This window comes from Dermochelys coriacea, chromosome 1 (assembly GCF_009764565.3).
Source record: "Dermochelys coriacea isolate rDerCor1 chromosome 1, rDerCor1.pri.v4, whole genome shotgun sequence".
Classification (NCBI taxonomy): Eukaryota; Metazoa; Chordata; order Testudines; family Dermochelyidae; genus Dermochelys; species Dermochelys coriacea.
Genome location: NC_050068.2, coordinates 302,585,596 through 302,601,899, shown reverse-complemented (window position 1 = coordinate 302,601,899; position 16,304 = coordinate 302,585,596). Strand labels below are relative to the sequence as shown.

The window sequence follows — 16,304 nt, the reverse complement described above, 5'->3', positions numbered from 1 at the left end:
TAGAAGTATTGCAACTGTTAGGCCTCAAACTTCCATATACTTCAAAATGTAAGCCTTGCAAAAACAAAGCTAAAGCTTAAGCTTGTGGCTTGTGGTCAGGACACGCTGCAACCAGATAACAATTTATGCTGACTCCTATGTACTTATCAACCCCAAATTACCCATATTCAAGATCTAATTGGCTACAGAAAATAATTAAGCCTCAATTATACGAACAACTAACAATTGGACATAAAAATTAAATATGCATCAACTATACAACTATTATACAACATATAATCAATGTGGTCTGTTCTAAAACACGGCCATCAGATCAGATAAAAAGAATGAAGGCACGGGACTGCCTTCCCGTGTGTGTGTGTGTGTGTGTGTGTGTGTGTGTGTATGTGTGTGTGTTTTCGGTAAACCTGACCCACACCCCCTGAACCAAAGGGACGTGCACGTCTCGACTGTCTATACCTCACCAGTGCGGAAAACAGCCGACTGAAGGGTAACCAGGAATATAAAGCTGGTAAATAATAGCTTTACTTATGCTTGTCTTCGGGCTTTGATTATAACCTACCAGGACCAGCATATGTAAAGTCACTGTTCAGAAACTCGCAAATGGTCCACAATATTACATGTACTGGCACTTGTCTTCAATATAATCTGCCTTTTGTATTAATTCTCATTCAGTGCTGGGCTTTGCTTTTCCTTTTTTTATTTTGTTTATGCTGTTACTGTAGTCAAAAATCATTAAAAGCCTTTCTTGAGGAATAATTAGTAGTTCTTACTTACTTTATACAGACACCACTTAACCTCATTACATCTGTCTTGGGTGATGGGAAGTAGCGAACACCCCGGGGCGAAATAGGGCCCTGAGGTGTGCCTCCTTCTTCCTTTATCTCCACACCAAGCAGGTGGGGTGGGGCAGGGGAAGCCCCAGCACCCGGACCCTGGTCCCCGGCAGAAGGACTGGGGGTCAGGGTGGGGAAAGTCTGAGTGCCCGGACCCTGGCTGCAGCCCCAGGTTTGGAGGAGCTCTTGTTTCCTGCCGCAGCCTCAGGGCTGGGGCTGTGGCGCGGGGATAGAGCTTTTATGGTCTTCGGGCTTCAGTGAAGGGGAGCCAAAAGGAGTGAACAGGGGGATGGAGCCACAGTGGGGCGGGGCGGGGCGGAATGGGGTGAGATCATGGGTAAAACAGGGCTAGGGCCACAGGGGAAGGGGTGGAAGGGGTGGGGCCATGGGTGGAACAGGAGAAGGACTCCGGGGAAAGGGGCAGAATGGGGTGGGACCATGGGCGGGGCTGCAGGCAGAAGGGAAAGAATGGGGACGGGACCACAGGCAGAAGTGGTGGGGCGGGGCCACAGTTCTGCCACCGGAGCTCTTCCACTTGCTCTGGCCCAGGGCCCCAGGAGATCTTAATCAGCCTCTGTCGGTAGGTTTTACATCTGTTGTTCTGGCAGGGTGTGGTGCTGCTTTGAATTGGTGTGTCCTGGTCTATGGGAAGCTTGTTTCTGATGATGAGGTTGGGGATTTGTTTGAAGGTCAGAAGGGGGGTTTGGGAAAGATTTCTTTCAGGATGTGATCAAGTGTGGGTTGTAATTGTTTGATGATTCCCCGTATGTGTTTGTAGGTGACGAGCAGGGGTGTGCATTTGGGGTTTGGGGGTTTGTTTGGGTGAGTTTTCAGTTGGTGGGGAGTTTTTGGGGGTTTTTTTTGTTTTTTGTTTTTGTATCAAAGCAAGTTCTCTCGAGGTATTTGGGTGTCCCATTCCATGATGTGATCTACTTCTCTGATGGAGTGTCCTTGTTTGATGAAGGCAGTTATATGGATTTTAAAGGTCTATCTTTGGAGCATATTCTATGGAATCTGAGTTCCTAGCTGTAGATAATAGATTTATTGGTGTGTTTGGGATGGTTACTGGATCTGTGAAGGTAGGTGTGGTGATTCGTATGTTTCTTGTATATAATAGTCTGTAGGGTTCCATTGTTGAAGCTGATTGTGGCATCCAGGAAGTTGATGCTGGTTATGATGTTGTTCCTGGATGCCCTGATAAGTTTCAACATCCTGGACATAACCAAATATTAGTATCTTCCACCAGTAAAAGTTGGGCCAAATAAAAGTTACTTCTTCCACCTTGTCTCTCTCTTATCCTAGAACCTACACAGCTACAACAGCATTCCAAACTACATAACTGTCATTCTTTGTTTCAATCTATCCTCTTTCCTTTGTGTTTCATATGAATTTGCTTCCTTGATCCCTACTAGTGACTTCAGTGCTTTTTCAGCCACTGGGCTTTTCCTTTAGAAAGGAAACCAGATTTTTTTTTACGTATTGCTTCACTCTCTTGGCAAAGGGCAGTAGTTAATGCTGGAAGAAGATGTGATAACAGGCTTGATTTGGCTTTCCCTCACTGATTGTTGGTCTGATCTGCTTTTAAATTGCAGAACACAGCACTCTATTTAGATTTTCCTCAAAAATTAGATCCGCGTTATTTGTGAGAATAGCTGTTTATTTTATTTTCCTGTTATTTAATGTCAAAAAAGATTTCCAAAAAGTGATCAATGTGCTGTGTGAATGTTGCTAATAGAAACACCTAGGAGCTTAGAATAATTTTATAGCATTGTATTCCTATGATTTCTGTAGTAATCAATATTCAGGTAGGAGGGAATTGCCACAATGCAGGAGATAATTCTTACCCACTATAAAGCTAAGGAACCCTGCTAGCATGAAGAGTCAGATCTTGGGCAGAATTAGGAAAATACCCTATACCAAGGAAATAGCAACATCCTAGTCATCACCAAATAGTGGTATCCAATTTAGATCCTGATACTATAATGAAATCTTTGCAGATGGACCTCTATACCATTTGGTTTCCAACTGAAGTCAAAGCACACAGATTTCACTTCAGGACAGGGCCTTAGGTTGTAATTGTAATGGAGCAGGGAACTGCCTTATATACTGCCAAAACCAATAAATAATAACTGTCTCAAATTATTCCAATATGTACATGTTTATGAAAAGGAAGAATTAATCTCAATTTTTTTCTACCCATTTCCATACAATTTTAAGTTCTCAGGGGGGTTACCCCAATATGCTCTTTAATAAACAAAAAACAAACATACAAAAGTACCAACTCTGTAGACATATATTTGGATTACCTCAGTTTTCAAGATCGTTTTCCTTATTTAAATAATTTGGGCCAAATTCTTTTGAACCTTTTGTTTTTGCAGAACTAATATAATTGTATTTTAAAAGGTTATTGGATTGCCATTGTCTTTTCCCATAAAATGCACTGTTCTGAATTTCCAGAGAATGCTGTTTAATCATATCGGAGATGGTGCTTTGCCCCGAAGTGATCCTAACCTGTCTGGCCCTGAGAAAGGTGAGTAGAATCCTGTACCACTGCCCATCTGGGTATCAGTGAAGATACAATTAAAGATGTCACTCTAGACATGCCACTCCTCCTGACAGGCTGGTGAATAATAATAGTTCCTAGATCTCATATAGCACATCCCATTCATACATCTCAAAGAGCTTCACAAGAAAAGGACAGGTTTCAGAGTGGCAGCCGTGTTAGTCTGTATCAGCAAAAAAAAAAACAAAAAAAACGAGGAGTACTTGTGTCACCTTAGAGACTAACAAATTTATTTGGCCGTAAGCTTTTGTTGGCTAAAACTCACTTCATCGGATGCATTCAATGGAAAATACAGTAGGAAGGTATATATATAGAAACACACACACACACACACACACACCATGAAAAAGGGTGTTGCCATACCAACTGTAACAAGACCAATTAATTAAGGTGGGCTGCTCTCAGCAGGAGGAAAAAAACCCTTTTGTAGTGATAATCAGGATGGCCCATTTCAAACAGTTGACAAGACAGTGTACCTGTGATCTTAGCCTTGCATTCAGAAGGACCCAGGAGATAGGAGGGAGTCAGAGTCAATGATGGAGCAGCAGATGGCAAGGCATTGCTGCTGGCTGTCTGCCTGCTAGCATGGTCTTGAGCTGGCTGGACTGGCTCACTTGGGAGGAAGTTTAAAGGCTCAGGAGTGGGAGAAAGATACATGTTCATCTGGAGGCTGAAGGGGAGGTTGAGATGATCTTGCCTTGGGATGGGAGGCAACCCTGAAGTTTGATACATCCATTTCCCATTTAGCCATACATAATTCATGCTCCTCCCCACGTATAGTTAGTAATGTTTATATCCGGAATGCTACTGGAAATAGATCTAATTATCTTTACCATATTAAAGTAAATAAGAAACATCCATTATTTGCTATAAAGAAAATATAAATGAGGGTGCTTCTGTATTGTTGGCATAATTAAACAGAGCATTAACCTTTACACTAAAATCACTCTGGAATACACAGAGACGCTCCAAATGGTTTACAGTAAAACAGATTAATTCAAATCAGACATTTCAAAAGAAAATTATAACTAGCACCGACCAGGAAGTAGAATTTCCACCCTGCAAAGTAAACTGAGTTTTCTAATATTTTTTCATTTTGAATCAGGATGAAAGTTCAAAAATCAGAATTTTTCATGGGACCAAAAAATCCAAAATGTCCAGGCAGCAGAAATATTTTGGTCTTTACAAAATGAAATATGCTGGTCTGGGAGCTGAAGAACTGGCCATCTTAGGAGTCCACTCAACCACGAGATTGGAACCTAGGAAGCTAGTTAGCAGGGGTCATGCCCACCTAGTCACTTTTAAAATAAGGACAGATCATGCTGCTAGATGGAAGTAACGTATTACCATCAATATGTTAAATGTCTCTATTACATATTAGGAAATAAAAAGACAAAATGGTCTTTTAGGAAATAGGCTGATTACTGTGTCCTGCTCTCAGAGTCAACCCTCTACTGTAGAAGCACTGCCCAGGAGAACTAGTCAAAAAGATTGATAAAAATGTTCTCACTGGAATGCATTTTAAATGGTACCTATTAAAAGCATAATATATGTTATGTGTACTTACGAACAAATGAATATTAAAACGCAAATGGTAAGTTGCCAGGTAAACCTGAATCCTGGGTATTAGGACTAGAAAATTAAATATACAAGGAATCTTATTTTGGTGCTTTAAATACATTTGTTTTAATTTATTTCATGAATTAGTTGTTCTCCAAGCAAACAATTTCATTATTTAGCCCCCCTTGAATAAAATTGTTCACTCATCACAAATTAGTTCTTTGTAATATCTACAGGGAACATTTTATAAAATGTTTCTGCTTTAGAAAGTGTAATAAAATGTCCAGGAAATTTTTGTCATTGTTTTGTTTTTTAATGTAGTGACAGATTGTGAGTAATATTTCTGCAAATGGATTACTGTCAAGGTTGGTTCATACCAATATCAGATTGGTCATTATTTTCTGGGCACGTGAACATCTGGGTACATATGACTATAGAAACCAATTGGATACTGGTTTAAACACACCTCCCTCTCCCTCTTACCTTGTGCTCCCCTCATTTGTGTATTTATTCCCTGTTATGTATTTTCTAAATTGTAAGATCTCTGGAGTAGGGACTATCCTTGTGTTGTTTGTACAAATCCTTGTGTTATTTGTACAGTGCCTGGTATAGTAGGAATGTGGTAGTCCTTAAATGTACTGCAATAGAAATAGTGAATAACAACATCAACACTGTAGTCTGACTTTCACTCCATTCTTGTAAATGAGCACAAGGTCCTTCTGTGTTTCAGTACCATGTTTGCACACAAGTATGGAGGACAGGCAAAGAGAAGAATGGTATAGATAGAGCTTGTGTTCCCTATATGTTAGAAGCGCTTTGAATGTATTGTCAACAGATGGTTCAGCTTAAAAGGGCTTCTACCAATTCTGTAGTCCTTATTTTTTTTGAAGGTCATAGATTTTTCATTAATTAGAGGGTAGCTTTAAGGAAAACTGAAATTTTTAAGATCTCTTTTGGACTTGCCAGTGTTAAATGTCTTTTTGTCAGACAAGTGTGGAGAACATTATAGTATGAGACCTCTCTGCTTCCCTTCATAGAGAATATTCCATGCTTTGTGCAGTAATCACTATTCCAGGCACTACAATTCAATTAAAGATGCACAAGCCCTGAAAAGTGACACCGATAAATACCAAACAGTGATCTTATACCAGTCAAGGGTGCCAAAGTCATCTGTGACCAAGTAAAATTGCATATTTAATTAGAATCTTTGGACCATGGATACAAAGTAAGGGTCATATGCTGCCCTCGTTCCATTTTTTGTTTTGTGCTATTTTTAATGTATTTTAACCTTTTTTATCTCTTCTCTTCATCAGCCTATGTATTTTTGTTCAGTTGCTCTCCCCTTCCACTGCGCGCGCGCGCGCTCTCTCTCTCTCTCTCTCTCGGATGCTTTGGTTTGGGTTGGGTTTTTTTGTTTGTTTGTTTTTTGTCTATACCAGAGCAACAGAAGTGTGTTAACATTGAAGATATTCTGAGGGAATATTGGGTGGAATTCTAGTCAGTTTCCTTCTCCAGTCTTTCCATATATAAAGCGATTCAGAGGAAACTGCCTAGGAACAGTCCGTTTCATTCCACATAGAACTCTTTAAAGAGGGAGCCTGTTACAGAGGGAATCTGAGGGCAGGTCTACACTATCGCTTAAGTCGTTGTAATTTACCTTGATTAGGGGTGCGAAAAAGTCACCCCTCTGAGCGACACAAGTTACAGCAACCTAAGCACTGTCCACACTGGCGCTGTGTCGGCAAGAGATGCTCTTCCACTGACTAGCTTCCACCTCTCAAGGAGGCGGAGTAATTATGCTGACAGGAGAATGCTCTCCCGTCAGCATAGAGCGTCTTCACCAGATGTGCTACAGCAGCACAGCTGCATCGGTGCAGCTGCACCTGATGTAGTGCTTCTAGTGTAGACTAGCCCTGACTGTATTCATGGGATCGTAGTCTGTTTCTCTCTGTAGCTGGATCTGTGTGTACAAAGCACCAGAATGCTCTTTCAGCTACTATTGCTGATAAGGTCCAAATTGCTGTACAATCTCAAATTCACGTAGCAGCCAAATACATACATCAAGCAGGCCAGGAGTCAAACATGCATGATTTTAAGTGCTTTTTGAAATGCTATTGTAATCATGCAAGTTTTTTCAGGCATGCTGTTAAGTTGGTTAACATTTTAACTCTACATATTTGTAATCTTCATGGATCTAGAAAAGGTGGAGAGGTTGGAATTGAGAGCTGGAAATATTAGCAGATGTGTCAGCATTGTCATTCTCTTCCAGCTGTAAACACTACCCCCAGCAGCTGGAGCCTGGACAGTGGGAAAGAAGCCAGGAACATGTCAGAAAGTGGAAAGCTTATGTCTCCCCCTGTGCCACCAAGACCCACACAAACTGGTGAGTATATGAACATTTCAGGCCAACCTCCAATACAAAATGATTTACTTGATAGTTTTGACTCTTTCCACTGTGATTAACACTTAACTCCCTGGGCAGGATAATTTATCAGTTTATTACTGTGGATGGAAGACTGTAGAACTGAAGTTGTTCACCTTGTTAACATTCTGTACTCTTGTAACATTCCATTTTCAATATCCTGCATCTTCATTGAATGACTTATTAGAGTCAAACATGTAGATACCAAAAGAGAGTATTGATTTTTTTTTTTGTCTTTTGACCTTACAATGATTGGAGATTAGTAATCACAAACTGGGCACTATGAAAAGAAGGATCTTATTGGGTAGTGCCGTATAGGCTGTCATATAAGTCCATGGTTTCAGTTTCATTAACCAGTTTGCCCTTCAAAAATCATTTTGTCAATTTAAAAGAAAAGATATTTAAATGCTACTTTAAGTATGATTATTTTCAAGTGATTGAAGATATTTTCCATTTATCCTCATGCCTCACAATACACCATGGACCTTCAAGCTTCTGACAGAAGCATGTTTTGTCATGTGTTGTTGCTTCTTTAACACATACATTTAGAATTTTGTCCTTAAAAGAAAAAGCAAAGGGAGGGTAAGAAAGCATGATAAGGAAATTTTTTCAATCACGTTGCCAGTTAGTTTAGAATGATGTAAAAATTGCCAGGGGAGATGAGTGCATAAATATTTCATGCTGTACGTATTCTCTTGTAAGATAACCTTTGCATAACTTTGAAAAAAAATGAAATCTTCTAAAGCATACACAGCCTTTGAGCAAGATGCACAGAATGGAACAGGGAGAGCTATTGGGTAGTAAAAATTGGATCATCTCTTTTCCATTAACAAAACTTCCATTAACAAGAATACCTTTGTATCATTTTTTTTTTCTGTGAACCATCTAAACATACTGGTGACCTTTTGAATCTGGTAGAATTTCTGTGATAAACTTGATTTACAGTTTTCATGAGGGTGGCATTCTAAAATATGTCTAGTTTCTGTGAAATTGAATTGAAACCTTTCTAATTTCACAGCTTCACCAGCAAGGCATGTGGCTTCGGTTTCCCCTTCTCCTGCTGGCAGATCTCCAATGAAGGTACTGGCCTATTCCATGGGGTTTGTTAAGTCTATGTTGTGTGGTGCATACTTTTAATTTATATTGACTGAAGGAAGCAGTTTATTAGGATTTCCAGAATGCACCAACTTTCTTAGCCCGTAATGATGATTAAGTAAAACCCACTTCATTTTTCCCCTGCCATATGTTGGACTCAATCTTTGGTCCTTCTTCCAGCCCCTTCACATTGCCTGAGGAAGCTGCCCCTAAGAATCTAATCTAAATTCCATTGATGTAAATGAAAATCTTTCCATCTTTCCAATGACTTCAGTGGGCTTTGAATCAGTCCCTAGATGGGCAGCCAAGAATTCCCCCGACATGGGGTGGGGGTGCATAAAGCCAGCTCTAAGCACCTGTCTCCACTCCACTGCAATGCTCACAGCTGTCTGATCCTAGTCTGGAATAGAGCAGCTGAGCACCAGCCAGCCCAAGATCAGGGGAACAGAAAGTTGTTTTAGATCCACATTCCCTCCACGACTATTAGCTGAGGATTGAGTCTGCTGTGTCTGGATTGTCTCTCAAACTAGCTAGCGTAAGTCTAACATATTTAGTACTTAGCAAAACCTTTTGTATGTGTAACGTCTTTTCTTATCTCTTCAGTTGTTTGTTGTTGTATATTTCTTGCTTTAATACTAATATGTCCTGAGTTTATGAGTAAGTCATAATTAAAAACTAATAATATTTCTTAAAAAAGAAAAGGAGTATTTGTGGCATCTTAGAGACTAACAAATTTATTTGAGCATAAGCTTTTGTGAGCTACAGCTCACTTCATCTAGTGCATCCGATGAAGTGAGCTGAAGCTCACGAAAGCTTATGCTCAAATAAATTTGTTAGTCTCTAAGGTGCCACAAGTACTCCTTTTCTTTTTGCGAATACAGACTAACACAGCTGCTACTCTGAAACCTGTCAATATTTCTTACAGTTTTTCAAACTCAAGCTTCTTTCATTCCTTTCTTCATCAGAATAGTGAGCCTCTGGCCTGTAGTACTGTGTGGCCTAGTAACTTCCAGGACATTCAGAGAAGAATAAGGAGATTCTAATGGACAGTATACTACTGGTGCCTAATTATTGCAGTGATGGGCATTATATAAAAATGCTTAGGATAAACCAAGTTTTCAGCAAATCACTAGAAGTCTACACCTTTTCTAACGCGTTCAATTCCTCACAATTCAGTACAATTGCTATTCTACTGTAAAGAAATCAAAATCAAAAAGGGAACATTATTTTACTGTGATTCTGCTTCTCTGAAGATGTTCTGCTAAAATTTTCCTTCCTCTCTCTTAACTCCCTAGTATCAGACCAACAAAACTCTGTTGGTTCATGAAGAATTTTGGATAGCAGTAATGGAGCAGTGTGTGTCATGTCCCCTCTTTGACCATTGTGCACCATCCCCTGCCTGGTATTAATGCTGCCCAACAAACATTGCAAGTCCGATCCTTCACTTACGTTGGCGGCAGAGTTCCCAGGAGAGGCCAATTAAAAATATTTAATCATCACTGAAAAAATTGCTCCAGAGAAAAAACAGAAACAAAGTACAAGCACTAAGACACTTTAATAAAAGATCTCTAGAGCTGAGGAGAGAAAAAACTAAAATTTTCACAATCTCTTTTTTACTGTTAAACAGGTTTGGTTTTTTGTTTTAGAAAAAAAAGAAAAATTACAACCATTTCTAAAAATCCCCAAATTCTATGTGGGGTAAATGCATAAGAAACCTATCGGAGTAAAATCTACAGCAAACTATAATTATAGGTATTTTTCCCTTCTCTAAGGATTCTCACTCCTGGAAGGTAAGAAGCTTAAGACGTGTCCCAGTAGAAAAATGACATAAGGTAGCACGATATAGGCTCTGCATCAAGGCTAGAACTTCATGCCCCAAGAACACGCAGGTTTGAGTGTCATCATCAGTGCAAAAACCGGTCTGTCTCTGCCAGCAAATCCTATATCTGTCAATAAAAAGAAAAGGAGTACTTGTGGCACCTTAGAAACTAACAAATTTATGAGAGCATAAGCTTTCGTGAGCTACAGCTCACTTCATCGGATGCATTCCACTCTATACGGCTAAATTCAGTGCCTTGCATAATGACAGGTTTCAGAGTAGCAGCCGTGTTAGTCTGTATTCGCAAAAAAAAAAAAAGGAGTACTTGTGGCACCTTTAGAGACTAACAAATTTATTCGAGCATAAGCTTTCGTGAGCTACAGCTCACTTCATCGGATGCATTTGGTGAAATTCCACCAAACGCATCCGATGAAGTGAGCTGTAGCTCACGAAAGCTTATGCTCTAATAAATTTGTTATCTCTAAGGTGCCACAAGTACTCCTTTTCTTTTTGCAAATACAGACTAACACGGCTGCTACTCTGAAATATATCTGTCAATGTAAGACTCAAGCAGTGCCTTGAAGTTGAGTAGGCTTCATAATATCCTTGCAAAAGATTGCAAGTGAACCAGCAAAGCTGAATTCACTCTCCCCACTTCTACAACATGAATGTAGAAAGGGGAAATCTGGAAACCATAATGTGGAGCTGCCTTTAGTTGGAGGCCTCAACAGGAGTACAAGGGAGAGATCCTGGGGGCTCTCTCTCAGAACCTGTTGTCTTCATCCTTATGGGGGATGCTTCGCCTTTTCTGAGGACCAAGAACTCAATACCTCTGACTTCAGGTGTCGACAGTGGCACATGACTCCCAATAGAGGGCCTGTCTTATATTCTACTCCAGTACTATTGTTCTTGAGTATAAATATTCTTTAAGAGTTGAGGGAGTTCTACCAATCTTGTGCTGAGAAGCTAGGACTCATGAGTGAGAATCTTAGTGGATAATATCTTTAGTAAATAATATTTATCACATATACAATAGCTTGAGCTGCCTCATCACCACTTGGCTTAGGGCAAACAATACTTCTAAACCAGGCTGGTGATGGTGATTTGAGTATATTTCCAATCCTGGAAATCCTGTGGCTTTTACAAGCAGAAGATGCTAAAAATTTTAAATAGCATTGATGCACACTGCAGAATTTGAAGCTACCTGCACTGTTAATGGTATCTGGTAATAAGTTACGGACCTGAAACCAGACACCGCACTGATAAATGCAGGGGAATTCAATAAAAGTTTATTCTCACTTACACAGCTATCATTCCTGTGTTATAAAATTATTAAGTAGTTAATTTTAAAAAAATCATACATGTAATATTAGATATAATACTGCTTCATGTGTGCTCTTTTTACAGCATGATTCATTGCAAAAAATGGGAGGAAAGCTGTAAATACATTCTAAACTGGAGACTGAAGTAGCAGAAGTACTGAATGTGATGTAGATACAGTGTTCTGTCAGTAGGGGGCACAGTGCTACTAGTTACACTGCAAGCTATGGATATATATTCTATTGTCAGTACTATGAACGTTTTCTTTTTAAACACTGAAAGATTTTTCCGGAGACTGATGATAGGAATACATCATTTTAATATAGCTTACTTCCACTAAAATAAATTGTTGACATGAACAGTATTTGATGTCTAGTTTGAAAATATAAGCATTCTATAGACGAGCTTTGACTTGTTTTTTACTGGATCTTAATTCAACCATAAATACATGTTCCATCTATCAAGCCCCCATGAATCTGTGCAAAAAAAAAAAAAAATCTACCTGGGTTTTTAGTGTTCACGGAGAAACATTGCTCTTAATTCTCCTTCACATGAATTCTTCTCTTTTCTTCTTTGCAGGGATCCATGCAATCATTTACCCCATCTCCAGTGGAATGTCATTCCTCGGGGCTCATATCCAACTCCCCGGTCTTGTCAGGAAGTTACAGCAGTGGAATCTCTTCGCTTAGCCGATGTAGCACATCCGAAACTTCTGGCTTTGAAAGTCAAGGGAGTGAACAGACTATTCCAAACTACAGTGTTTCTGAGGAGCCAATGAGAAAAGAAAGTAAAACTCCACCACCTTACAGCGTTTATGAACGAACTTTGAGACGGCCTGTTCCGCTACCTCACAGCCTCTCCATCCCTGTCACTGCAGATCCACCAGCACTGCCACCTAAACCCCTGCTGGCGCGGCCAAACAATCAGGAAACCAGTAGCCGGAGGACTGAACAGGTTCCTCGGCCCAGACCCCTTCCTCGAAAAGTGTCTCAGTTATAAGAAGTCACTTTTATATTTACTTGCAATGAATTCTTTACTGTTTATGAAATAATATTTAAAAACAAATACATTTAGTTAGGCACTTTAATATTTTACCCAATTTTCTTTTAAATGCTTATTAATATTATGTTGCACATTATTAAATAAAATTAATAATTTTGATTGCCAGGTATTACAGGAAGCATGAATGAGAGAATTCTGTTAATTTCAAGGTGGTAAATATGGATGCATAGCTTTTTGATATCTTATGTGCATTTTTATAAAATATAATTTAATTAAACCTAAAATCCCACAAGCTCTCATTTACATTAGTTGTATGCTTCTTACAAAATGTAGGCTATGCTAACTGAGCTAATCACTAGAAAGAAATGCACGCTTTCTAACAACATTGTTTGTAGGCTAGGACATTTCTGCAAGTAGGCTGAAGGTTGTTCCCCTTTCCCCATGAGCAGGTTGGTCAATTTGGTGGTGGTGGTGGTGGAGGATGAAGAGGGGTGTTAATGCAAGTTACCCCGCAGTAAAAAGTTGTAAGGTTAGAGTGAGTTCTTGAAACAAAATACTACTTTTGTGTTGCTTTTTAGGAGTCACAAATATCCACCTTAAGCTACTCTTAAGCTACTGTTATAGGACTAATCTTCTGTATCTGGTGCACTTCTTTCTTTTTGAGGTGCGATTTACCTTTACTCTTTCAGTTAGCCCATACAAAAAAAAAATCTCATTAACAGTTAGTTGGAGGTTTTCTCCTATCTTTGAAAGTTAACTTAAAAAAAAAAAAAACAACCCTCTGTACCAGAAGAACAAATATCCAGATATTCTAGAGGCACAAATGAATGTGTCCCGTTAATAAGGATACACAAGAATCAATACTGGTTAGTATCAAATCAATGCAGTAAGTGAACAAATTTAAAGAATATAAATCACTGGGTATGTATCAGTAAATTTTTAAAAGATAAAGGGCATTAATTCACAGTTCTGCACAAATTATGCAAAATTCCTAACAGCTCTTCATGTATATTCTCCTAGTGGAGGTTTTTGTTATTGTTTGTTTTGTTTTAACTTAGTTGATCATTGTTGTCTTTACTGAAAGAAGATGTAGTAGGCGGTTCTAGGTTGAATTTCACTAGATAGCATCTGTAAAGCTATGGAAAGCCAATGCCCAGTTGTAGGAGTGTGGAAAAAGCACCTTGTGTATGTACTTTTTGTAGCTCTTTCTTTTCCTTACTGTTTTTAACGCTTGGTTGACAACAGATTTATGAACTGTATTTTAAATCATGTTGTTAAAAATATTCTCCTTTTTTGGGGAATCTCATGTTGATTTTAATTGTTTGCTTTGTTGATAGCTTAACTGGAAGAAAGTGACCACTTTTTATATTCTCTCAATGAAACCTTCAGCAGGTATGTGCTGTTGATGGTAGCTATAGAGGTTTTCTATAATAAATGTTCAAGTATTTTTGTACATAACTGGTTAATTTTAATGAGGAGTGTACCATTATGTGAAAAAAGAAGCAAACAGTTGTGTATGCAGTAAGATTGTTATAATTATGCCAAATACTTTATGTATGGAAAAAAGAATATTTGTACATATGTGCTTTTAACAATAATTCTGCCATATTGACTTTACAATTTTGAATGTCAGAAAAAATTAATATATGTTAAAATATTTATGTTTTAGTGAAAGTATTCATAACTGAAAAAGGAACATATGAATTTTAGCTTTGTATCTTGCCTATTTTGAAGTCTGAAATTCCTTGAACTAGCTCTTGTTTTTGACTATAACATTTTTGTGTCTGTAACCACATTATAAAAGATGTAGAAGGCTACATATTTATGCTGGTATAAAGAGGTAATGCCTGAGATTTAACTAAGGTGTCACAAGTAAGATAACAAAGCTGCTTTGATTTTTTTTCCCCTGTGTAGTTTAATAGATTGGTTGTCTTGTGCTTGAGCACAGTATGAATCAGTGTTGTTTGCTCCTCAAGCCATTTATTTTATTTCTGGCAGTGAGTAGAATTGTTGAATTTATCATTTGCATATATTATTGAAGTCAGCTTTGCAGCAAAACATTTCATGAGGTTTCTGTTTACCCAGATGCTCATATAGGTTGCTGCAGAATAAAGTTACTTGATTAATCTTTATAGTATAATTTGTTTTCCACTTAATAGTTTAATTTCATGACAAACTGATTTATAACCTACTTTCTGCCTTCTTTGCTTCAAAGATCCAGCTTTCTTCCTTATAAAAATCTCCTGGATTGAGTTAGTCCTTTCCCTGCTCGGATCTGTAATGGCTTTGTGAGACAATTGCCAAGACAGTAAAGATTTGGAGGGCATTCACCTCACTTCTGATCAATGGAGGACTGTAAAATTTACTGTAAGAGTTAGGTTAATTTATGGCAATTTGAACTCCCTGTTTTTATAACCAAGACATCAGGAACGTTCTGAACAATAGGAGACCATAAAAAAATGACAGTGAAGTGCTATAAAAAGGAGCTGACACATTTTCTGCTTTGCCAGGTTTGACAAATTGTTTCTGTAGATCAGCTTTTCTTTCTGGCTTCTACAGAAATGTAGTCTGAAATTTGTTACGTATGCTACAACAGCCAGAGCTTGAAAGGCTACTGTAAATAAAGCTCTCATCTCAATTTTATGCATTATGAATGAATGTACTTTTATGACTTATTAGTGACATTAAGCAGTTCAGAAAATAATGCAGGTGATGAATAAGAACACTCCCCCATTACCCAATAATGTATCTGTCATGCTGTCTGGAATGACTCTCAAATGTGAGTGCCTGTCTCAGGGCAGACTGTCAGAAAACAAGGGCAGATACCCCAAAATGTAGACGGACCATATTTCCAAAAGAGAAAATGGGACACCCCCAGCTGCTCGCCCGAAGGCCCCCCCATGCTGTTGCCCATCACTGTAATCCTGTGTCGTCGTCTCCCCCACCATGTGCCAGGCTGTTTCCCGGTCACTGGAACCCTGAGGGGCCCCCCTGTGCAATGGGGGGTCCCCCACATATGCTGGAACACTGCTTCCCCGACAGTCCTGCCTCCCCACTGTGGGGATCTGGAATCTCTTCTCACCCCCTCCACACCCCACTTTTTTGACAAAAGTGGGTATTTGTCCTGTTTGCTCTTGCCAACTGATCAAGTCAGCTAGAGCAAACAGACAAATTCCTCCTTTTGGGAAAAAAATCAGGCCATCCGAGACAGGGCTTAAAAAAGGGACTGTCCTGGCCAAAACAGGACATATAGTCACCCTTCCAAAATGGTGGTATGTTCTATAATTAGATTTCACTAAACCAGTAACAAATGTGAATGCCTGGATCATTATACCAGTCTTATCGTGGTGCCACAAACAGTCCCTTTAGGCCAGTTGTTCCCAAACTAGGGGCGCCGCTTGTTCAGGGAAAGCCCTTGGCGGGCCGGGCCAGTTTATTTACTTGCTGCGTCCGCAGGTTCAGCCGATCACAGCTCCCAGTGGCCGCGGTTCGCCGTTCTCTGCCAATGGGGGCTGCGGGAAGCAGCGTGGGCTGAGGGACATGCTGGCTGCCCTTCCCACAGCCCCCATTGGCCTGGAGCCGTGAACTGCGGTCACTGGGAGCTGCGATTGGCCGAACCTGCGGACGCAGCAGGTAAACAAACCGGCCCAGCCCGCCAGGGGCTTTCCCTGAACAAGTGGCACCCCT

At 39.5% G+C, this 16,304-nt stretch overlaps 1 protein-coding gene across 4 annotated transcripts in view; it reads left to right on the top strand.

Moving 5' to 3' along the window:
- The window catches only part of DOCK4 (dedicator of cytokinesis 4), a 397,340-nt gene extending 382,080 nt beyond the window's left edge, over positions 1-15,260 (top strand). For all 4 annotated transcript variants that reach the window (XM_038397445.2, XM_038397456.2, XM_038397428.2 and 1 more), the window contains 4 exons: positions 3,294-3,366; positions 7,229-7,342; positions 8,400-8,461; positions 12,195-15,260. In XM_038397445.2, coding sequence (XP_038253373.1) covers positions 3,294-3,366; positions 7,229-7,342; positions 8,400-8,461; positions 12,195-12,614 — 669 coding nt within the window. In that variant the 3' untranslated portion in view covers positions 12,615-15,260. The remainder of the gene's footprint in view (positions 1-3,293; positions 3,367-7,228; positions 7,343-8,399; positions 8,462-12,194) is intronic.
- The last annotated feature ends 1,044 nt before the right edge of the window (positions 15,261-16,304 follow it).